A 24,158-nucleotide genomic window follows, 5' to 3' on the forward strand; every position below is an offset into this window, starting at 1 on the left:
GAGCAAACAAATAGTCTTTAAACAAGGCAGAGTCCCGCCCGGCAGCAGGGGCCGGGTAAACGCAGAGTCTCTAGGCCCGGCCCTGGAGCAGGGCGAGGCAATAGCAGTTCAGGCTCAGCTCCTTCAGCAAGGGGCAGAGCAAACACAGAGTCTCTAGGCCCGGCCCTGGAGCAGGGCGGTGCAATCAACAGGTACAGAGCTCAGACTCTCAGGCAGAGGCTGAGCAGCGGTTTAAGCCGTAAGTCTATACAGCAGGCCTCCTCAGGCCAGGGAGAGGGGGAGTCTGCCAACCATGGAAGGGTGAACGCAGGCCCTCCCACTCCACTGCGTTCCAGCCCGGGGCCCTAGCAGCGGCCAAGACGCACTGCTGTCAGTGGGGATCCTGGCTGCAACACACTGACATCGGTTCAGGCTCTTCAGGAGCCAAACCAAGGTCGGCTACCCCCAGGCCACTTCCAACCTCCCCCTCTCTAGGTACCTGTCCTTCGTCGGCATCGTCCAGCGGGTCCCAGACCATGGGTTCCTCAGGATATCGGGTAGAGGGAAGCTCAGGCCGCTCCTCGGGATACCAGGCGTAGGGAGGCTCAGGCCGCTCCTCCGGATACCGGGCATAGGGAGGCTCAGGCCAGCGTTCCTCCAGATACGGGGAAGCTCAGGCCAGCGTTCCTCCAGGTAGTGAGCACAGGGCAGGCTGGGCCCAGCAAGAGCTCAGGCCCCAAAATCTGTCCTCTCCAGCAGTCTGCAGCCAACTGAGTGCTGAGGCCGGGCTTTTATACTTCCTGTCCCGCTCCTTGACTTCCAGGGGCGGGGACAGGCGGCAGTAGCTCCGCCCACTGAGGCACCTGTGCTGGCTCGTCCCTCTCAGGCGCGGTGGGGAGCCAGGGCACCTCCCTACAGGATCTTTTGCTGAGACTTTTGGACACAGACAGACCTTGGGAGATGGAAGGGAAACAACTGTAATGAATCATGGTAACCACCACATACAGACAGTCACTGGACATGGGGATCAAACCCAGGCCCTTCAGCACAAAATATAGAAGGCCTGCCAGCTGAGCTAAAGGACAAACTCTCCTAGCTCAGTAACAGGTTGTTATAGCGAGAGAGTGATAATTGCATGCACTAAGCCAGTGTATTACACAGAATTGGGCCAAGTACTCCTTGATCTTGCCATTTCCAGCTATGATAGGTATGGGAACACCTGGAAGCAGAGACCAGCCTCCAGGTGAGGTTCAAAGTATGGCCATTTATTAGCTGTCTCACAGGCTCCACCTGAACTGGTTCCTCTGGGGTTCTTGGTGGTCACCAGGTGGATCTCACGATCATGCTGACCACGTCCCAATCAGTTGTCAACAAAACCATGATCGGTTCTGGAGACCAGGTGTCTAAACCAGAGTTGGCTCAGCTTATTTCAACAGATTACCCCTTGCAGTACAAGCCCACAGACAGGGGAAAAAATGTGTGCATCTGATCTCCACTGCAGAAGAGGCCTCATTGAGGCAGAAGTCAAATTCATCTGGTGTGTGAGACCAGAGACAAGGCCAGTGTAAGAATGATATTAGTATACAGACCCTGCACCAGAGGCTTCTTGTCTGAAAAAAAGGAGATGTTGTTCTGAATCAGATTCTGGAGACTGAAATTTATTATCTTGGGAGTCTTTCGAAGTGCTGGGTATGCCACCGCTAACCCCATATCTGTTAGAGTAACCAGGGAGTTTTTCCAGAGCCACCCACATAGCCAGACACACATACAAAGATCTGATCTTTGGCCTAGCTGTAGATGACACTGCTAGCCTGATATGACCCTTACCCTGCTCCAAGCAGCAGTAAGAGTTTTCCCCTCTTCTCATGTGGGATGACTGGTCTGGTATAGCAGAGACTCATAGACCCGGTGAGTTTGCAAAATGTGCAAGAGTGGAGTATTGCACAAGTGTTAGCAACCATCTGAAGTGCAGTACTACTGAGTCACTGTATGCTAAGCACCGCCTTCTTCTGCTCAGCCTAGCAGATCTCCTTGGTTCACTGCTGAAACATGTATTAGTGAACTTGGGTTCAAGAAATCATCACAGTGACCATAACTCCTGTAGTGGATAGCACCAGCAACACCTAGAGCTTGCAGCATACTCACAGTGGAGTTACTCCTTCAGATCAAAGTGGTAGAGGCCTCTGCTTTTGGTGCTGTGCAGCTCAGGTTCTGTCCTCACAGGGACCTGGGAAGGAGGAAGCTATGCTCCACGAATAGCTCTATCATGTCCTGAATAGTTCTATCATGTTCACAGCCTAGCCAGAGCAACGTGTGAGCATGAGATGATGAGGATGGTGGGAAAAACACCCAATGATGAAGGGGTATCTTCTCAGGGACTATAGGAGACTGGCAATATCATAGGTATTATCTGGTGGGTACCTTGGGAGAGTGAGCTTCTCTGACTTCCTGTTTTTAGGAGCATCAGAACTTTTACTCCAATGACACAACCTTGGGCTACCTGATCCTTTCCGTGAAGTATGAGCAGATTGAGAGGCAGGACAACTTGCACCTGCTGCTGAGGTAACAGCACCCAACATGGAAACACATGTACCATGCTCTGTCTCCCACATTACCAGGAAGTCTTTCTGTGTGGATTTTGTGACCTAATGTCATTGTCCCAGGGATGGTTGCAGGGAAACCCCTGACTGGGGAAGCCCCTTTTCCTTCTGGCTCATCTTTGAGCATTCATATTTCTTTACTCCCAGCTTCTCCCAGCTGTCACCCTCAGGAAGTTGAGGCCTGCAGGGCAGCCAGGAGTGGGGAGGGGTCAGGAAGAAGAGAATTTCTGATGTGTCTGTCCCTTGTAGATAGGGAAACATAGTGAAAGGATAAGCAGAAATCTTACATAAAAAGAGGGGAATCTAAAAGCCCTCTGAGCTGTACCAGGGAATATTTTCATTGAGCACAGACACACACATAGGAAAGTGCTGGTGGCTGGTTGGAAGAGACCCTGGTTCTATGCACCACTCCTTCCTAATGAGACTCTGGCATGCTGTTGGCCGGCCAGCCAAAGTCAGATAGAAGGGAGTTATGATGCCTGACTTATGAGGATGACCTCAGGGCTAGTGCAGTTAGTTTTGTGTATGGGAGTAATGGTTTTGAATCCCATTGTTGTCCCAAAATATTCCTTTCTGTGTTGAAGCAGCACCTGGATTTCCTTTGCAATATACTTAACTGTTGTTAAAGCAAAAAAGGTCTCTGAGGCGTGATGGAGATCCATGCAGCCACCTAACCAGCTCTGTTTTCTTTCTGCTCAGTTAATACCGAGCACTGGGCTACATGAACCCTAAACAATGTCCATGTTCCTGTGACATTCGGCCAGTGGTCCCCAATCTTTTTCATCTGGCGGGCACCAGACGAAGGACCGTGGCGGCGGTCGAGCAGCTGCCGAAATGCCTCTGAAGCAGCATTGCCCACTGGCCAGGACGCAGATGCATTTAGATGCCCCCACTGGCACCATGGCGCCCACAGGCACTGCATTGGGGATCCCTGCACTAGGCACTAGTTACATAGACTCTAGCTTAGCACCTGTGCAACCCTTTTGGGATCTAATTAACCCTTTAGTTGCTGGACCAGAATATTATGCAAGAACAATATTCCCTCCATAAGAAGAGATCTGGAGGTGCAGCAGGAGTCGCCGTAAGCAGCCAGAGATGTTGTTTGCATTTCCCTTTATCATTTGTTCTCTTCTTTTTTCGGTTTGTGGCAGGACTCGAACTGGTACCAAACATGACTTGATCCCCATTTCTTGCCTGAATGAGTTCCCCAATGCAGTCCAGATGGCAAAGGTGAGTACATTTTCTTTCACACACTCATGGTACAGGAACTCCTCACTTAAAGTCGTCCTGGTTAACACTGTTTCGATGTTAAGTTGCTGATCAATTAGAGAACATGCTCGTTTAAAGTTGTGACATGCTCCCTTCTAGTTGTTTGGCAGCCACCTGTTTTGTCCACTGCTTGCACGAAGAGCAGCCCATTGCAGCTAGGTGGTGTGGGCTTGGAACCAGGGTGGACCAGCAACCCCCCTATAAGCTCCTCATGCCCCTAAGTTCCCTGTGCTGCAGCTGTTCCTCTTCCCACTGCCATGTGCTGCTCCTGCCCTCTGCCTTGGAGCTGCTCCCTGAGACTCCTGCTTGCTGTACGGGGAAGGGAGGGAGAAGAGGGGGGCTAATGTCAAGGTGTCTCCCCCTTCCCCCTGCTCCTGCACCCTGCTTACCCCATCTTCCATAGAGCAGGGGGGACACATGACAGATGGATGGAGGGAGCTTCTAGGCAGTAGTTGCAGGTCTCAGTCTCAGCAAGCTGATTTAATTAACAAGGTAGTGTACTTAAGCCTGAGGTGAGCTACTTAAAGGGGAAATGTGCATTCTCTCACACACACACAGGGTGTGTGTCTCTGTCAATTGCTAGTTCATTTAGCAGTAAGGCATTCCCTGGGAAATATCTCACCCTCTGACTCCTCCACCTCAAACAAGCTTCACAATCATCATTGCTGTGTACCAGTATTAAATTGTTTGTTTAAAACTTATAGCGTGTGTGGGTGTGGGTGTGGGTGTGGGTGGGGGGGGGGGGAAATTCCCTGGAACCTAACCCCCTCATTTACATTAATTCTTATGGGGAAATTGGATTCGCTTAACATCATTTTGCTTAAAGTCGCATTTTTCAGGAACATAACTACAACGTTAAGTGAAGAGTTCCTGTATGTCTACACTGCAATCAGAGTACAGCATCTGTAGACATATCTGAGCAGGCTTTGATCTAACTAGATTGAATAACAATAGCAGTAAAGCCATAGGCTATCCAAGCCCACCTGGAACCTACATATTTGAGAGGCTAACCTGTGCTGCCACAACTTCATTGCTGTTATATGATCTAGATAGATCACAGCTAGCTCAGGTATGTCAAGAGAGGCTGCCATCACACTTCCGATTGCAGTGTAGACATCCCCTTTCTCTGGCTCTGCTTAACTCTCACTCTTCAGCTTCCTTTCTCACTTCTCTCTCACCTTTCTTTTCCCTTCTTCTTCTCCAGGCTTTTTGCCCTTTCTCATCTATCTTTTCTCCTCACTTTGCCTTAGATTTTCTTACCAAGAGACTCCTGCCAGATGATTATAAAGCAATACCCTCCTGCCTGTAGCCAGTCAGGGTATAGGAAGGGGAGTCATAGCTCCCAACAGTGGCAATCAGTCACCACTTTTCCTTCTTTCTCTCTCTCGGCAGCTGCTGTGTGAGGAGGTGAATGTTGACCGATTCTTCCCTGTCCTCTACCCCAAGGTATGTTTACAGTAGCTTCCCACCTGCCTGTCCCTCTGATGACAGGGGCTTCTGGTAGGATGTGACCGAGACTTTATGCTTTCCACCCTCCCAGGCTTCCCAGCTCATTGTTGCCTTTGATGAACACGTCATAAGCAATAACTTCAAATTTGGGGTCATCTACCAGAAAGCTGGGCAGGTGAGAGCTCTCTGCACTCTACAACCAAGCACCCTCAGACCCAAACACACCAGGTCACGTTTCTCAGCCCCAACCACATAGAAGGCGACTTAAGCCAACCTGGGGTCAAGGATTTTTTTTTTCATTCCCCATCACTCTTGAGTCTTTGGGGCTTCTCTCCTCACATCCCCCTGTCAGTGTGGCCAAACTTAGTGCCTTCCTCTGGATCCAAGGGTTCATGCCCTGCAATTTCAGTCCTAGAGAATTCTAGTTTCTCTTTGCTGTTTATAAGCCCCAGTCCCATTCTAGTTAGAACAGCTCCTAGTGGTACCAAGCACTGATACTATGTATCATTTTCTGTCCTAATGTCTCCTTTCCTTGCTGCAACACTAGTGCACCTCAACTGGGAGACTGTGCCCCCTGCAGACATTGGCCTTCTGTGTCATATTAGTTCTGGGGACCCCTCGGTGCTGTCTTGAGACCTTCTTCCTTGTGGACCCAAGGAAGCCCTCTGAGTCCTAGAGACTTCTCTCCCTCTGCACTGTCCACAGGGAGAGAACCCCTTGTTGGCACCAGAGTGAGATTCGCATTCTCCATGTTCTCAGTGCTGGAGGACAGGCCTCATTTTATTTCAAGGAAAAAGAGACAATTTTCTATTATATACAGGGGGATAGGGCTCTGGACCCCACTGAGGTGGAAGGATGTAGACTCTGTGTGTGAGAAGGGAAGTGAGCCTTCTCCATATCAGTTTTTCTCTTTTCCTCCTCTCCAGATCCCAGGAGAGGTGAGAGTGTGCATGGGGAATAATCCCCTCTGCTTATCATCTCTCCTCTCCCCTTCTAGACCACAGAGGAAGAAGTCTTCAGTAACACTGAAGAGAGTCTGGCCTTCCTGGAGTTCCTGGATTTCCTTGGAGACAGGATCCAGCTGCAGGATTTCCGTGGGTAAGCAGGGAACAGTGTGGGAGTGACCAGTCAGCACAGCATGGGGGCTGCAGTCAGACACAATTAAAGTACGAGGCACAGACTTGGGGACCCCAAAGTAGATCCATGTGTCTTCAACTCCAAAAAATCACAAAGCAGGTCTCCTTCTGCTGGCAAGCCCATATCCTCTTTGTGGGTCCATCTGTTAGAGGGCCACATCCCTGATCCAGACACTACATTATGGATTGGATTTTCAAAAGAACTCAGCCCCCATTTACGCTAAATAGAGCTCCAGCTGTGCATCCTGTGGGGTATTCCCAGAAAGGCTTGGCCTGTCATTTCCCCTGGGATCTTGTTGGAGTCTCATTCCCTGATGGTGCTCTGCATTTGCATATCTCAGTATCCAGTCTGGTTTGTCAGCTCTGGCTGTCTCCAATAGGCAGTGTTTGGGGTTGTGTCTCATGAATGGGAGCTGGGCGGAATGGTTGGGGATTTCTCATGGGAGATTCTAGGGACTCTTTCCTGGGATGCTTTTCTCCCAAATGTTAAGCTGTGTGACTAACAGCAGCTGGGACTGACCCACAAGGATCAACAGAGAATGACAGAGCATTGACCATATCCACACTATCCTGTGCTGCTTTGAGGTGCTAATGGGCATTGATAAGCCTTGGTCCTTACCATCTGCTTCTGTGTGGCACCCCGTGCTCTCCACATTTCTCAACTGGAGATGTTTCCCCTGAGAGTGGCAGGGATGATTGCTCTTTCAAAGCTGCCTGGTTTGGCAGGAATGCCTCTCTAGTTCTCAGTGGAGAGAGGATGATGCCAATAGGAATTTTGTGCAGCTGTAGTCTAGCTACTGCATTGATTTTTGGAGAGTGTGGTGCTCTTCAACCACTGAGCTCTTAAACCTGTCTCTGATGACAACCTTGAATAGCATTACTGGTGTCTACTTCCTTCCCTGCACCACATGGTGCCAATGCATTCAGGTTCCGAGGCGGCTTGGATGTCACGAGGGGTCAAACTGGTACTGAATCAGTCTATACCAATTTCCGGGGCAAGGAGATCATGTTCCATATATCTACGAAGCTGCCATTCACAGAGGGAGATGCCCAGCAGGTACCATAAGGGGAAGCACCAAGTGATTCAGGAGGATGGGAGAGTGAACTGGTGGATGGGGCTAGGGACTGGGTGTGTGTTGGAGTAGGCAGTGGTTAAGGTTGGGTGTAGATTAGTGGTTGGGGTTGGGTTTCCAGCTGGAGGTGTGGGTTGGGAGTGCCGGATGGGTTGGTGGCTAGGGAAGGAATCTCCTCTCTTACTGGTTTCTCTCATCTCATTTGTTCCCTCCAGCTGCAGCGGAAGCGTCACATTGGGAACGACATTGTGGCCATTGTCTTCCAGGATGAAAACACTCCCTTTGTCCCTGACATGATAGCGTCTAATTTCCTGCATGCCTATGTGGTGGTACAGCTCGCTCATGGTGCCATTGGGGAGACCCTCTACAAGGTAAACACAGCCAATGGGCCCTCTATTTGGTCAGGGATCCCCTTGCTGGTAGTTCATTCAAACTTCTGCCCCTTGCCTGGAGTGCAAGACCCTTCCTCCAGCTTTTGGGGAGGCAGGAATTCACCTAAACATCATTCCAACTGCTTTATCAATAACAGTCACCATTATGAACATGCACACAGTCCCAGGGCCCCACATCAGCGATCCAGGCAGGGACAGATTTTCAATTAGGCACAGTAAGCATGTACCTATGGGCACCAGCATTTGAGGGGCGTGCAGGGAGAGTTGCCAAGTATGTTTATCTTCTAGCCCAGTTAGGCTATTTTTAGTTGTCTGTTGCCAGGGATTTTTAGCAGTTGCAAATTGTGGTATTTTGAGCTATTTTATTGCCCTACTGCTGCTGGTCGAATTGCTCTGGAGTTATTGGAGCCTCCAGATGTGCCCCGTCCCCTGATGAGACACCCCACAAGCCGCCTGTCTCACGTCGTGCCCCCTCTCCTTAGGTGACGTTTGCAGCATGTGCAGAATTCTTTTCCAAGGGAGGCAGAATTTGTTTTCTGCAGAAAATGTGATGCAGTTCTGCATTTCTTCCACCAGAGGCTGCTGTGGCACCAAAACAGCCTGAGCTGGTTGAGGCTGCCTGGTTTGGTGGGCAGCAGCAAACACCTAGCAGGCGGGTGTCATTTTTTCTTCAAGTGAAAAGTGACAGGCACAGCAGCCCTCTTGGAGCCAGGTTAGGAGGCAGAGCAGGCCACACAGGGCTGCTGGGGGCTCATGGGGTCATGTGGGAGGGAGGCTCCAGGCAGGGCCACATAGGGAGGTGGGATGGGGGCACTGAAGATGCTGTGCCTGGGGGTGTGTAAGGTGTAAATCCAGCCCTGGATTCAGGGCCACCACTCTGGGCTCTGGCTGAGCCTCAGATGTTATGCAAGGCAGGCTCACAGTAGCCATGTTCTCAGGCTGCTTCCTGCCCCACAGTCGAGCTCATACTCTTGGCCTGCTCAGGCAGCAGGCGTGGCATGTACAGCCCACACAGTTCCTTCTCCGATCTTTTATATTTGGTATCGGTGCGACCACTGCTGGAATACTGTGTCTAGTGCTGGTGCCTACAATTCACAAAGGCTGTTGATGAATTGGAGAGGGCTCAGAAAAGAGCCATGAGAATAGTCAAAGGATTGGAAAACCTGCTTTATAGTGATGGATTGAGCTCCTCAAGTCTATTTAGTATAACAGAGAAAAGGTTAAGGGGTGATTTGATCACATTCTATAGGTACCTACATGGCAAACGGCAATTCAGTTAGAGGGTTCTTCAGTCTAGCAGAGAAAGGTCTAATGAGATCCAATGCCTAGAAGATAAAGCCAGACAAATTCATATTGGAAATAAGATGCAAATTTTGAACAATTATGGTAATTAACCATTGGAAGAACTTACCAGAGTTGTGGATTCTCCATCACTGACAAGTTTTGAAAAAAAATCCAATATTGATTTAACAAGATATGCACTACTCCAGGGATCTCAAACTCCAATCACCACAAGGCCATATGAGGACTAGTACATTGGCCCAAGGGCCGCATCACTGAAACCTTTTCATACACCAATACAAAAGTATAGTAAAAAATGAAGAGTAATATAGTATGCTATTAAAAGTCAATGTATTAACTTTTTAAAAACTGTAATGTGAAAAGTCAGTGCTAATTAAGACAGTCATTTCATTTTCGGCCACTTAGCTGGCAGCGTTTTGTATCAACGAAAGCACCAGTATTAGGTTTGATATGCTGAGACGAAACCAGTCTCAGTGTTGCTTGCAAATTGTACCACGTTCCATACAAAAAAACTACACTAAGAGAATGTAAAGACTGTACAGTTAAGCACACGTGCCAAAATTAAGGTTGCACACACTTTTTCTCTGCCCCTTTGAGACTGTGTTATCTTTTTACGACACCCTTAAATTGTATAGCATCTTACAGTGATTTTTCTATTGACTTTTATTGCATTGTCACGGTAGCCCAATATATTCTTACTAGCAAAGGACTTGCCACTTACCCACTCAAGTTTAAGGTAAGTATGAGTGAGGGTGAGCAAATGTATGTTGTGATAGAAAGCTGTGTTGATTTCTGACTGGGTTGTGTTGTGCTGGGAGATTTTGGTTGATTTGTGTTGGTGGCAAATAAGGGATGTGTACTGGAGTGAAGAGCTATCTGTATTTGGACTTGCTGGTTGTGTTGTTGTGTAGGTGGTTGTGCTGATATGTGAGGTGGCAGCTAGGCACAAGGGGGTGCCAGTCAGGCCAAATAATCCACCCTCTGTGAAGTCTCCCTTATACAACCAATGAAACTAGCATGCAAATTAGCTATTGAGTAAGGGTGTTGATTGATTGAGTTATCTCTGATATCACAATGGTCTAGTACTCTTGGCACAGCACAAATACACACCTTTCTGTAGGTGTACAGCAATTGTCAAGTAAAATAGCTGAGAACTTCAAAATTGGTTGGTAACAGACTGCAAAACCCCCAGTATACTGCTTCCATGAGGCCTCCCCGCCCTGCCTCTTCCCACCCCTTCCCCAACGTCCCTGCCCCAGCTCCACCCCCTCCCTGCCCCTATTCCAACCCCTTCCCCAAATCCCCGCCCCAGCCCCACCTCTTCTCTGCCTTCTCCCCTGAATGCGCTTTGTCCCCACTCCTCCCTCATCGCTCCTGGAAAGTCCTAAGTGCTGCCAAACATCTCTGTCAGCAGGAAGCGCTGGGAGGTAGGCGGAGGAGCAGGGATGCGATACGCTGTGGGGGGAGGAGTAGGGGGCTGGGGGGAGCTTAGCTGCCGGTGGGTGCAGAGCACCCACTACTTTTTCCCCGTGGTTGTTCCAGCCCCGGCACTTATGGTGGGCCGCAGGAAATAACTCCACGGGCCGCATGCCAGCCCACAGGCCACATGTTTGAGAACCCTGCACTAGTCCAAACAGGAATTATTATGGAGAAGCACTTTGGCTTGTGTTATGTAGAATGTCAGACTAGATTATCACAGATAGCAGTCCCACGAATCCCAGGAGAGTTGGCAGAAGGAATCAGGGAGAGGATTCGGCTATCTAGCCAACCATGGCTCTGTGGGTGAACAGGCTGACTTCTCCTGTTTGCTCATCTCCCACCAGCCAGGGGCAAGGGCAGCCTTCACAGCGCTGCTGCTCATCTGTGGAATGAGACTCCCCATTTGCTCCCCCAGTTCATTTTAGGAGCCACAGAAATTCATGGTGGGCCCTTATCAAAATGAAAGCAGGGGTGGCATCTGCCGTGTCCCTTAGTCCATCCCTGCTGTTGAACCCTCCTTGCACAGTCTCTGGTGGGATTGTTCTGGCCATCCTTTCCATCACTGGAGTTACAGATGGAAAAGAACTAAAAATACTCCAGGCCATTGCAGAATCATTCCCTATAGGCTACAGTACATTTCCATTGGACCTTTCACCACTTCTCCTGGGAGATTATTCTGCAGCATAATAGATTTCACTATGGGCAGCTTTTTCTGTCAATGCTTTCCCTATTTTAGGTCCACATTTGGACACTGACACTATGTGCTTAATGTTAGACAATCATATTTGTAAATTTTGACTATTTTAATCTTTCCTCAGAGTCAAGAAATCATAGAATATCAGGGTTGGAAGGGACTCCAGGAGGTCATCTAGTCCAGTGCTGCTCAAAGCAGGGCCAAACTCCAGAGAGATTTTTGCCCTAGATGGCCCCCTTAAGGATTGAGCTCACAACCCTTGGTTTAGCAGGCTAATGCACAAACCACTGAGCTATCCCACCTCCCAATGTAATGCAAGATTTTAACTAGTAAGGTCTCTAGTGGAAGATGGTTTTATGGCTTAGGCAACTAGCCTGGGACAAGAGAAATCAGGCATTGAAGGGTGTGCCTATCCTCTAGTGCCCCCTTCTGGCCACGCATGGCTATGGGGGTCTGGCTCCATTTCCCCTCTTGGACTCCTTAAAACTCCATGCAAGCTTTTCTTTTCCAGTAATACCCTGGTTTATTCTCATAAACTGTTCCAATCAAAATATAGTCCCCAGAGTCCAAATTTTATCCTCTCCAGCTCCCAGCTTTAAACCGAATATAGAGCCTTAGCCCGCTTCACCTCCAGCTGACCTTTTTTCCCAGTCAGACCTCCCCCTGCTCATTTTTCCCTTGTTCTGAGGGAAGAGACAGTATATACAGTCTTCTTCCCAGATCTTGTCCATATTAGCTGGGAGAGACCTGTCCTGCTAGTCCCAGGTTTTTAAAGAAACAATAGCCTGGATTTTCCCCAGGCCTTAACTGTTCTCCTGGGACCATCCTCCTCTTTCCCAGCACCAACTTTGCCTTCTCTAGGTCTTCATTTACTCTAAAAAGTCCCTGGAGTTAAGGGACATGAAAAAGAATAGGTGTTGATTGACCACAAGTCCTTATAATCCTTAAAGAGACGGACACCCTGCTATGTCTGTGTGTAATCCCTGGCTCTGCCACAGATTTCCTTTGTGATCTTGGGTGAGTTGCTGCTGAATGCGTCTCCTTCAGTTCTCCATCTGTACAATGGGAATAAGAATAATGCTGCCCTATATTTCAAGGATACATTAATTTAATGATTGTAAGGTACTCAGCTAATGTAATGAAGGCCATATATGTGTGTGTGTGTGTGTGTATGTATGTAAGAAAAATACTATATAAACTGGGTAAATATTACAGTAGAACTATGTTGGAAACTAATTGGGGATTGAGTTCATTACATTGAATATCTCAGTACTGCAGCAAATACAGTGCATAAATTTCAGTCTGGTGCACTGATCATTTTTTTTTTGTCCTACAAACCACAGTAAAGTGATTTCCATTGCATTGACGGCATCAGGATGTGAAAGGATGTTGACTTGTTCTTCATCGACTTCACTTTTGTTACATAATATTATTTTCCCTCTATCAGGAAAAATGATTTGGATAAATGGTTGTTCAGAAGACTGGATTCATAAAATTGATGTTCTTCTGTGGAATAATAATATATTTTTTAGATATACACTTGGGACTTAGCTGGCATAGAACCGTCTGCTGACTGCAGTACAGATTACATGCTGTGGAGAAGTATTGCCTTTATTTGAAATGGATTTACCCATAATTAAATCAGGTGCCCCTTAGTTTTGTATTATGGGACTGATTCACATTACCGGATGTTTTCAGGGTCCATGAGTTCTGTTTCCGCTCTTATACAGGAACTCCACACTTAAAGTCGTCCTGGTTAACGTTGTTTCGATGTTAAATTGCTGATCAATTAGGGAACATGCTCGTTTAAAGTTGTGAAATGCTCCCTTCTAAGTCATTTGGCAGCCACCTGTTTTGTCCACTGCTTGCAGGGAGAGCAGCCCGTTGCAGCTAGGTGGTGGGTGGTTGGAACCAGGGTGGACCAGCAGCCCCCCATCAACTCCTCACTCCCCTAAGTTCCCTGTGCAGCAGCTGTCCCTCTCGCCACTGCCATGTGCTGCTTCTGCCCTCTGCCTTGGAGCTGCTCCCTGAGACTCCTGCTTGCTGTACGGGGCAGGGGAGGGGGAAAGATGGGGACTAATGTCAGGGTGTCTCCCCCTGCTCCTGCACCCTGCTTACCCTATCTTCCATAGAGCAGGAGGGACACATGATGGAGGGAGGGAGCTTCTAGGCAGTAGCTGTGGGTCTCAGGTCTCAGCAAGCTGATTTAATTAACAAGGCAGTGTACTTAAGCCTAGAGTCAGATACTTAAAGGGGAAATGCACATTCTTTCTCTTACACACAGGATGTGCGTCTCTGTCTGCCCTCCTTCCTTTCCTTCTGCCTTGTAGAGTGTTGTGAGAGTTAACTCTTGAGGGCTCAGCCAAATGTTAGTTCATCGTTTAGCAGTAAGGCATTCCCTGGGAAATATCCCACCCGCTGACTCCTCCACCTCAACCAAGCTTCACAATCATGATCACTGTGTACCAGTATTAAATTGTTTGTTTAAAACATATACTGTGTGTGTGTGTGTGTGTGTGTGTGTGTGTGTGTGTGTGTGTGTGTGTGTGTGTGTGTGTGTGTGTGTGTAGTCTTTTGTCTGGTGAAAAAAATTTCCCTGGAACCTAACCCCCTCATATATATTAATTCGTATGGGGAAATTGGATTCGCTTAACATCATTTCACTTAAAGTCGCATTTTTCAGGAACATAACTATAACGTTAAGTGAGGAGTTCCTGTACAAGCTCATCGCTGTGAGAGGATGTGACATTCTGGTTCTTGTTATGATGTTGAAGTGGTTTCTTCTGTATTGTTTCAGGTTTCAGTAACAGCTCGAGATGACGTCCCCTTCTTTGGACCCCCACTCCCAAATCCAGCCATATTTAAAAAGGTTTGTGTCTCTGAGTCCTGTAAGCAAGCGATGCAGGGATTAGTTGTGTGATTTACACACTCCATCACCTCTAGGTTGCTGTTTCCAATCTGGCTTCAGGATGGGGCTGGATAACCCTGGGGGGTTAAGGAAATGTATATCCAGAGCCTTTCCTAGGTTGCCATTTCCAGTCTATACTTCCTTTTTTTCCCACAGGGTCCAGAGTTTCGTGAATTCCTCTTGGCTAAGCTAATCAATGCTGAGTACAGCTGCTACCGGGCTGAAAAGTTTGCCAAACTAGAGGTGGGTCTGTGTACTTGAGTGTTCACATTAATATTTAATAAATGCAAAAAACTGTTAGTTTTTTAAGGCTGTACAATTAATGAAAGATATAGAAACTCTTAGGAAATTAAAGTCCTTTAAAAATAAAATAAAGTAAATTAAATGTTAACTCAGCCTCGTGGTGTTTCTTGTATGTTTTATTATATATATCTATATTAAAGTACACATTTAACCCCTCCAAAACAAGAACACTATATCTGGCATATGTGCAAAGTTGCTGCTACTAGAACTCTAGTGGTTACATTACCTGACTTTGTACAGTGAAAGCCACCCAATCTTAATGTTGCATTAACTTAGATTTTTGCATTTGATTCAGGGTAGATTGTTTTAAATCAGCAAGTACAAAATCTTGATTTAAATACTGTAATCAATTTTAATCTTGTTTTCCATTTATACTTTTTAGTTATTTTCCTGAAGAAAGGTTTATTTGTACTGGTTGATAACCATAAAAGCATATTAATTTGCAACCATATATAATTTTTACACTAAATTTGATACTTTTTTTTGCTAGCCAGGAGGATTCACTATATCTGTACATATTTATTTAAGCAATTATATTGCTTAACATGCATTTATTCAAATTCTTAATTTTTACATTTGTTTATTAAGGTAGAAGATGTGAATTATACATTTCTTCATTTACTAGATTTTTTTTCTCTGATTTGTGTCAAGCTGTATTTGGATGGAAATTGGAATATAGTTTAAACTACTTAATAAATTAAAAATGTAAGTTTATCAGAACATGTTTGCATTTAAAATTAACTGATTTAGTAAACAAAGTACATATCCTCTGCAGTGAGTGACCTGTACTATTTTTTTCTGGCAACATGTCCTTCAAGGCTTTAGAACTAGTAGGCCTCATCTTCACACCTAGTTTTTATTCATAGATTGGAAGAGGGAGACAAACTTTCCTGCTTTTTAAACTCCCGGTCTATTTTTTAACTTTGAATGAACTAGTCACTGAACAGAACTAGTTGAATAAACTGAAATGAAGAAAATATTCGTGTTGTGCCTGCAGAAGACTCTCAGTAGCTAGCACTTCAACAAACTCTGCTTCCAGGTGCTTACTGAGCGTCTTCCACCAGTTCAGCAGTGTGACATTCTGTAAAACTTTGCCAGCAAACGTACTTATTGAGATTATATTTTGTAAATTCAGTTGCAGTTATTTTAATAGAGTGTAGCAAGTTTAGGCCTTTAACATAGGTTGTCATAATTTCATATAGGTTTATTTTTAAGAACAAAAACGTATTTAATTTAAAGAGAGAAAATCTGATTTAAATGGAGAAACTTATTTATTTATTTTAAATAATCAGGTTTTCGCCACCCTGATTTCATTTCCTAGGCTCTTCTAAGACGGGGTGAGGGAAATGGAAAACAGAAGAAATGAAGAAAAATGGCACCAAAAATAGCTCAAGGCAGTATGTCTGCCTTCAGAGTGGGGGGAGAATAAGGAAGTTAGAGAAGGGTCCACATTTGGAAGAAATCATATTCCTCTTAACGCTAGAGAAAGTGGGATGTGTCGATTATATCTGAAACACAGGAGAGTTCATTCTCTCTCCCCCTCTCTCAGTGCTCCGTCCTTTCTTTTTTCTGTTATTCTATTCTGTCCCTTTTCTCCCACTCTCTCTCTCTCTGCCCTGGTTTAGGAGCGGACTCGCAGTGCCCTTCTAGAGAGCCTTTTTGAGGAGCTGCAGCTCCGTAGCCGCAGCATGATGGGCCTGGCCTCTGGGGACGATGACAAGATGGAGAATGGAGGTGGTGGCTTCTTTGAAAATTTCAAGGTGAGAGATCAAGAACTGCTGCAGCCTCTAAACCAACCCCTCTTTCAGAGCGGCCGCCACCCAGCTCAGTCCCAGTTCAGCACGTGTGCTTGGGATGGGAGGGAGTAGGGGGAAATGTGGCTCCTTCTCAACAATGTAATGTATTTTTATATACACCTCTACCTCAATATAACGCTGTCCTCGGGAGCCAAAATATCTTACTGCATTATAGGTGAAACCACATTATATTGAGCTTGCTTTGATCCACCAGAGCATGCAACTCTGCGCTACCCTGCCCCCCCCCCCCCCCGAGCACTGCTTTACCACATTATATCCAAATTCGTGTTTTATTGGGTTGCATTATATCGGGGTAGAGGTGTACCTCACAAAGAAAAATGCAGCTTCTCCCTCCCTACTCAGGGGAGATGCAGCTTGGCACAGTACAGCATCCCATGCTGCTCCTAATGTGAGGCCTCTGGGTAGGATGAAATGAATGGCCCTAGCCTTGGCCCTGGCTAGCATCTAGTGGCAGGGAGGACCCAATTCCCCTGATGTATAGAAAAGAGATCAGGAGCTTGCAGAAGGAAGTATGATGGGCTTAGGGGTCAGAGCCTTTTGTCCCCCAGCAGCACACTGGCTCTAGCCTAGCTCCAGGACAGCAGCAGCAGCTGGGAAGGTCCCGTCTGATAGTTGTTTCTAATACAACTGTTGCTGTAGTATCTAGATACTTTGGAATACTGAGATACACCTTTTTCCCTCTAAAAGCACAAGCTCTTTTTTGTATGATGAGGTGGTATCAGTGGCCAATCTCCAGGAGCACAAGGTCAGGGTGATGTGAGGGAGGAAACACATATGCCAGTGATACTCAGATCTCAATGGTTCAGAAGCCAAATTAGTGATCAGCGTTCCCCAAAAAAGCCAAAGTATTATGACTTCATTGTTTCATTTACTTTCTCTCTCTCTCTCTCTCTTTATATATACTATTCTCACAGCAAAATGACTGACCAAGTATTCTACAATAAAAGCATCCTGATTGATTAATAACTTAGCTTGGTTAATAAATAATTGAATCATGGTATTTTAATATCATGTGCTGCAAAGAGCTGTAGGAGACACATTGAAGAACAACTTGCAGCTCCTGAGCCTCCTGTCTGAGTATCACTGGCCTACTCAAACAGGAGGGAATGAGTGTGCTGGTTCTCACTCCACTGCCTGCAGCCAGGGCCGTCCTTACCCGTATGCAAAGTACTCGGCTGCATAGGTCCTGGTGCCCTGCGCAACTGCGTGCTGCTCCAGCCCCTGCTCCGTCTCTTCCCCAGAGCCCCCGCCCCTGCCCCTTCCCTGCCCCAATCCTGTCTCTTCCTACTCCTGCCCCACCCCGGGCCGCCTCCTCTCTCCTGAGGACTGCAGAAGCTGTTGGGCCTGCACCAACTGGTAAGTAGAGCAACCTGGCCCCAGCCTGCTTCACTCCCCTGGCTCCCAGCTGCACTGCCGGTGAGTGCTAGGGGGCGGTTCCCCCAGCCCCCAAGCTTAGGAGCAGAGGAGGCTGGGGCCAGGTCACTCCACTTCCCACAGGAAGTGGCCAGTCCCCCTCCCCCTGTCCCCCACATAGGCCTGGGGCCAGCCCCCCACCCCCTCCACAGGTGCCAGCAACTCACTTGGCACTGTCAGCCCCCTTGGTTGGCAGTCCTCATCAGAATTGCTGGGGACAAAATGGGCGAACTCCCCACTCACCTATAGAGGTGATTGGTGCAGGTCATGGCTGAGTCCCATTGGTAGGGTGTGTTTGAGTGAGTAGCTTGCAGCATCTGTTCGGTGGATAAATAGAAAATGTCAGACTCTGTCCAGCACCTGTCGGCATATACCCCCAAATCTGTTTTTCTGGCCTCTGGCAGCTGTTGCACATCGCTGTGTTCAGACAGCCTTTTAAGGAGCTGGAGAAGAGGGAGGGGGCCTGTGAAGTGGCTTTTTCAAAGTACCCTGGTTTCCGTGAGGCAGCTTCTCTCTCATGGTCATTGCATAGGCCTGCATGGGACTGGGCCCTCCAGCCTTACATGGGGATTTGGTCCCTTTTCTTGCATTGGGTATGACTGTGTGATGTAATGCTGGCTTTCTGGAAAGTTGTACTGTTGGTGGGGAATCTGTTTATCGTCTGCAGGAGGATGGGGGAGACTCAGAGCAGAGGGAAAAATCTTTCACTGACCCGGGGGCAAATAGACAAGATGGGACCAAACAGGCCTTTCCCATGGGTAATGTTTGGGCTGCTGAGCTCTAGTGGGAAGGGAGGATATTTCTGATACTGGTCTCTGTCCCCCCACCTCTGCTCCCCTCCGTGATGCTCTTCATACTGCTCTTCCTTATGTGTGTCTGTGTGTGTGTCTGTGTCTCTTCGTCTGTCTCTCTCTCTCCCTTCTGTCCAGCGGGTGATCAGAGGCCGCAGCCAGAGCCTGGATACCATGGGGATAACCATGAGGAAACAGCAGCAGCCGGCAACCCCACCCAGCCGCCCGGCTACTGCCAGCCTTGCTCTCAACCAGAGTGTCGCTGAGGGCACCAAGGCTATTGCTGCGGTAAGGTACCGCGAGGGAGTGCCATTGGAAGGGGCCAAGCATGTCTCTGATCCTCCATGATCCACCCACACATTTTGTCCCTCTATCCCTATTAGTGTGTCCCTCTGTGAATCTTTTTTGCTTGTTTCATTCCGTTTCTGTCTCTGTGTGTCTGACTGGGTGTTTCTTTGTGCAGCTCTCTTGTTCTGAGTCTATGTCTCTGTTTTGTCTTATGTCTCTGGGTTCCGTTCATCTACACACTGGATCTGAGGTTGGCACAGGGCTTGAGAGGAAGGGCAGAGGTGGCTTGACATCACCCTTGTGCCACCCTTATCCTGGACTAGCTGTGGATCTGCATGTTGCTCTAACTGAAAAAAGACCATACACCTTGATTTTACCAAGACAGTCCCGGTTTTTTATATGATGAGAACTTCAGGATGCTGGAACTGTTTCAGTGTTTCACTTCAACAATCAAATGTTCATTGAACAACAGTTCAGTGGAACAAGCACTCAGAGGGATGAACAGTATTTGGAGTGAGAGAAAAGTTAGATGAGCACAGGCACTGCCAAAACCATTCTTTTACTTGATGTGACTGTTAAGGATACTTGGTTGGTGTTGCATGATAAACTCATTCAGAGCACTACATTGCAGGGGGAAATGCTCCATTCTGCGAAATATGCTTGTGTCACTGATAAAAGTAACACCTAGTTGTATAAGAAAAAGTGCACTCATGTCTTCTGTATGAATATTTCATGACCCTCGAAAATGTTGCCACAAAAGTGGCCTGGTTTCTGATTCTGAAAATATGGTTACTAGCTAACTCACACCTGACTGCCTAAGGCTTCTGCACTGGGGCTCCAGCAGGGCTGGTGTAGTGCCAAAATCACCAGCTCTGTGTCAGCCAGGGAGGTCCCTTTCTTTGGGGAATTGCTGCCCAGGGGACAGATGTTATAGCTTTACAGATCCTTATGTCTGCACTAAGGAGCCATAGAGCAGTGATGAGCTGAGCCCTTCCTCTCTCTCTCTGAGTCTGTATGTCTGTTGGTTTCTTTGGGCTTGTCTACACTGCGACATTGTCGACAAAACTTTTTTCTTTTATAGATACTTTAAAAAGCCCCCTGTGAAAGACAAAAATTTTGCTGACGCAAGTGGCAGTGTGAATGCAGCTTTGTCGGCAGGAGCGCTCTCCTGCCGACAAAGCTAACACCGCTCACTGGGCTGGAAGTATTGTGTCAGCAAAAGTGCTGACAAAATACCGACAGAGAGCGTTCACACATGCTGACTTTTACCGACAAGGCTGTGTCGACACAGCCTTGTCACTAAAAGCTGCGTATTGTAGACGAGTCCTTTGTGTCTCCTTTCAATCTGAGTTTATGCCTCTCTTCCAAACTCTTTCGGTGTCTCTCTTTATGACATTGTAACTCTCTGCCTGAGCCTCTGTCTCTCTTTCCATTTCTCTCACTCTGTCTCCTGTCTCTCTGCGTCTCATTCTGCCTGTCTGTTTTAATTCCTCTCTGTCTCTCCTAGCATCTGTGTTCAGGGCTGGATTAACTCTCCTCTGGGCCCGAGGCTATTAGATTTTGTGGGGCCCCTGTATACAAGTCTTTTTCCTGGGAGGGAGTTTGGTGCAGGAGGGGGGTGGGGCAGGGGATTGGGGTGCAGGAAGGGGTATGAGGTCTGGAGTGGAGTTTGAGTTCAGGAGAGGGATTCTGATCTGGGGCAGGGGGTTGGGATGGAGGAAGGGGTGTGAGGTGAAGGCTCCAGCTGGGAGGCCCTTACCACAGGCAGCTCCCGGCCCAGCGGTGAAGCAGGCTGCCTGCATGCTGTAGTCCCACACTGCCTCCAGAAGTGGCTGGCTGCTAGCACGTCTGCGGCCCCTGAGGGGAGGGGGAGAGTGTGTCTCCATCCACTGCCCGTGCCTGCAAGCGCCAACCCCTTAGGGGGACGGTGCTGGGGGCGGTGGCAGCACGCGGATCTGCCTCCTTACCCCTGCCAGGGACTGCAGAGATGTGCTAGCAGCCGGCCGCTTATGGGAGTGGTGTGGGGCCACAGCATGCAGGCAGCCTGCCTGCGCGCCCCACTGTGCCGTGGGACTTTTAGTGGCGCGGAGCTGGAGATCGCTGCCTGTGTTGAACTCTCACTTCCTCCCCTCTCTTTCTCACTGACAGTTTGTAGGAGTTCTTCCTTCACATTCTGGTTCTTTTGGGGCTCTGGGCAGCCCTATTACGTATCAGAGATGATGCAAGGAGAGGGTCTGGTGATCCAGGTTGCACACTCCCTCTCTCCCTCCTCCAGTACTCCACTGCTTTGTCTCTCACATTCCCCTCCCTCCTTCCTATAACTTCCTTACTCACCTTCTCTCTAGTCCTTTGCCCTGCCTGGGAGGAGCCCATCACGTACCCGAGGCAGCCACTTCCACGGGCGTCGCAGCAGTGCCATTGGCATTGAGAACATCCAGGAAGAGAAGAGGTAAGAGCTGTGGGAATGGGTGGGGTGGGATGAAGGGTGCTGGGGCAGTGGAAGAGAGAGGAGAGATGGAAGAAACTGGGACCAAGGGATGATGAAGGATGGTGAAGGCTGGGGGAGGCAAGAAAAGGGGAGATGGAGAGGTGGGATCAAAGGAACAGGAATAGGATCAGACTGCAGGAGAAAATAGACCTGGGACCCAGGGGAACTGACAGGAAGTAGGAAAGGAAAGAAGTAGGGGAGGGATAGACAAGGGAAACAGGAGGGAAGCACGACCAGAGTGAAGGGGAAGAGAGAGGGGAACAGGAATGTAGGTGACAGGACCTTCATCTAACAGAGTAGATGATGATCCAGGATTCCTGCCTGTCGTGTTCCATCCCCGTTGTGACAAGAACAGTTCTGCTGTGCACATGTGAGAGGAGAGTGGAGAAAAATAAATTTTTTCCATTTTTTAAAAATAGTAACTAAATCTTGTGACTTTTAAAATAAATAATTGTGCAACTTTTCTAAACATGCTATAATCAAAATGGCTGAATTTTGAGATTTGCAGACTATCACAGAAATAGCCTTCACTGAGGAGGAGAGCACAGCCTTCTTCCAGGACTTGATGTAGCTGAGTTATGAGCATTTGAAAATTGCACACTGAGCAGTAGAGGTTATTTTGTTAAGCTCTTAATGGGCCCCTAAAGGGGTGCTGTACATCAGGGGTTCAGTGTATGCCAGATCCAAAGTCCAGTCCTTTGAACTGCTCTATACGCCACATTAAACCTTCCCTTCATGAAATCCAGGAATCTGTCAAAGAGCTCAGTGTAGAGGAGAAGAGAAATGCCCTCCCAGAATGTATACAGCTGTGACCAACACCATGGGTAAAATCTGTGCCTGTGAAGTCTCTCCGCATGTCTCTTTCTCTTGCCCTTCCTTAAGAGAGACACTGACAGACTTATTTTTATTTAAAATGATGTATTTTTTTAGAACAATAAATTATATGGAGGCAAGTTTCCATTAACAATGTATCTAAAATAAAAAACTGTCGCGACACTTGCACTTTTTGTGGCTTACCTTTAACAACAATTGTACATCTCGTATAAATACATTCCTCAGACCAGCCCTTTATATGTTACTCACCTCCCTATCCTCTTCAAGGATGTTTAAAGATTTCCTGCAAAGGTGGAAAAATGGGTCTGTGCCCTTCTTTGCTTCCTTATAATACAAAAAGAAGGTGTTGGGTTTCTTTAGATTTTCTTCTGCTTGTTTTCATCTTAGATATATCAGGAATGCTAAGCTTGCTCTTCACTGCATTTGCTGGTTGACTCATCAGATGACTTGAGATGAAGTCTGGGAGTTTTTTCAGCTCCTAATTGAAGGGGCTGCACTGCAGAACAATTCACACAAAGAGATTTCCTCACAAATATATTAGTTAAATAGGTGTCAGCAAAAACAGGTTTGATACAGTCTGAAAGAAAAAACATTGCTGCTCTCAGTTAGTCAAATGTCACCTTCATGGTATGTTTGACACGATAAATATACTAAATCTCCAGTCAATTGTAGAGTCTTCCAGGTTAGATAAAATCTGAATTTCTAGTGGGATGGGGGTGTGGGGAGCAAGTTGAGAAGAAATTTTGAAAACTTAAACCCTTTCAGGTCTTTTATTTTTATCATAAAGAAGCATAAAAAGGCCCAGTCCTGATACGTTCTTCTTTGTAGACCACTTAAGAAGATTGCTGTGTTCCAAACTGCCCCAACCTGCACCTTGTACCTGTGTCCCCCATAGAAATCCCTCTCTGTATTTCCCCTTGTAGGAAGCATTAAGTAACACAGTGGTAACATGTCTCATGTAGCTGGTTTTCCTTTCACACCAGTAGGGATGTTGCTGACAGAATCCAGAAGGTGCTGGAGAGTCCAGGACCCCTTTTTGACCTGAAGTCTGATGGCTCCTCCAGTCCCAGTTCCCCAGAGTTCCCAAACAGGAAGAACAAGTGAGTTGAAAATGGTCTTTCTGTTTAGGAGAAACTCTTGGTGTCCCTGGGGAAGGCTTCAGCATGGCAGGTGTCTCACTTTTTATCCCCTTACATAGATACCTTGAATGTGGTGGCTAGTGATTAGAGCCAGGGATCGGGAGCCGGGTCTGCCAGGTTCTGTTCCTGGCTCTGACACTGACCATGGATGACTGACTTCCCCTCTCTGGATGATCCCCCCATCAATATGGATGATTACAATAAAGCTGCCCCACAGGGACTTGTAAGGCTTTGTTACTGTCTGCAAAGCACTGGAAGGGTCTTGGGTGAATGGTGCAAAATGAGATCTGCGTATCACAATGATGGTGATAACTTTGGACTTGGATTTCAGAACTCTCTCCAGTCAAACCTTGGGATATTGTGTGATGCAGCCACTCTCACGCTCCTCATCCAACGTGAGCAGCTGCTGTAGTGGAGTGAGGGAAAATGAAACATCTGAGGAAGAGGAGAATGAGATGGTGAGTGTAGGATTTATGAGCCCTAAAATACAGAGATTCCCTCCCCCTCACACTCTGGGTCCCCCCTTCTCCTGTTTACCCCTAACACCAGCTAAGTTCTGTAATGATAATTGAGGCCTAGTAGGTCTACCCCGGTTGTGAGCCTAACTGTGGGCAAGTGGATAAAAGTTTGTAAAGTATTACAGTAATCTATAACAATGAATGCTGATAGGAAAAGCTGGAAAAGGTACACAAACAGTGAATTAGTCTGAACGAAAAGACCTAGTGATATAACTCAAGGACTATGTTAAGTCATGCCTGGAAAAAGAAATGTGGGACTGGAAGTCAATGGACCAAATTAGTGTAT

General features: G+C 47.4%; 1 protein-coding gene across 6 annotated transcripts in view; it reads left to right on the plus strand.

The window, feature by feature from the left end:
• Window positions 1-24,158, plus strand: part of LOC127046499 (rap1 GTPase-activating protein 1-like) — a 58,763-nt gene that overhangs the window by 21,713 nt on the left and 12,892 nt on the right. For 5 of the 6 annotated variants that reach the window (XM_050943648.1, XM_050943630.1, XM_050943622.1 and 2 more), the window contains exons 7-20: window positions 2,438-2,541; window positions 3,731-3,809; window positions 5,241-5,294; window positions 5,389-5,472; window positions 6,295-6,395; window positions 7,361-7,490; window positions 7,722-7,877; window positions 14,171-14,242; window positions 14,438-14,524; window positions 16,210-16,344; window positions 18,744-18,893; window positions 21,239-21,342; window positions 23,199-23,315; window positions 23,686-23,812. In XM_050943648.1, coding sequence (XP_050799605.1) covers window positions 2,438-2,541; window positions 3,731-3,809; window positions 5,241-5,294; window positions 5,389-5,472; window positions 6,295-6,395; window positions 7,361-7,490; window positions 7,722-7,877; window positions 14,171-14,242; window positions 14,438-14,524; window positions 16,210-16,344; window positions 18,744-18,893; window positions 21,239-21,342; window positions 23,199-23,315; window positions 23,686-23,812 — 1,500 coding nt within the window. The remainder of the gene's footprint in view (window positions 1-2,437; window positions 2,542-3,730; window positions 3,810-5,240; window positions 5,295-5,388; window positions 5,473-6,294; window positions 6,396-7,360; window positions 7,491-7,721; window positions 7,878-14,170; window positions 14,243-14,437; window positions 14,525-16,209; window positions 16,345-18,743; window positions 18,894-21,238; window positions 21,343-23,198; window positions 23,316-23,685; window positions 23,813-24,158) is intronic. The other variant, XM_050943639.1, reaches the window with a different exon arrangement.

The sequence above is a fragment of the Gopherus flavomarginatus genome, chromosome 1, assembly GCF_025201925.1.
Source record: "Gopherus flavomarginatus isolate rGopFla2 chromosome 1, rGopFla2.mat.asm, whole genome shotgun sequence".
NCBI classification, from domain to species: Eukaryota; Metazoa; Chordata; order Testudines; family Testudinidae; genus Gopherus; species Gopherus flavomarginatus.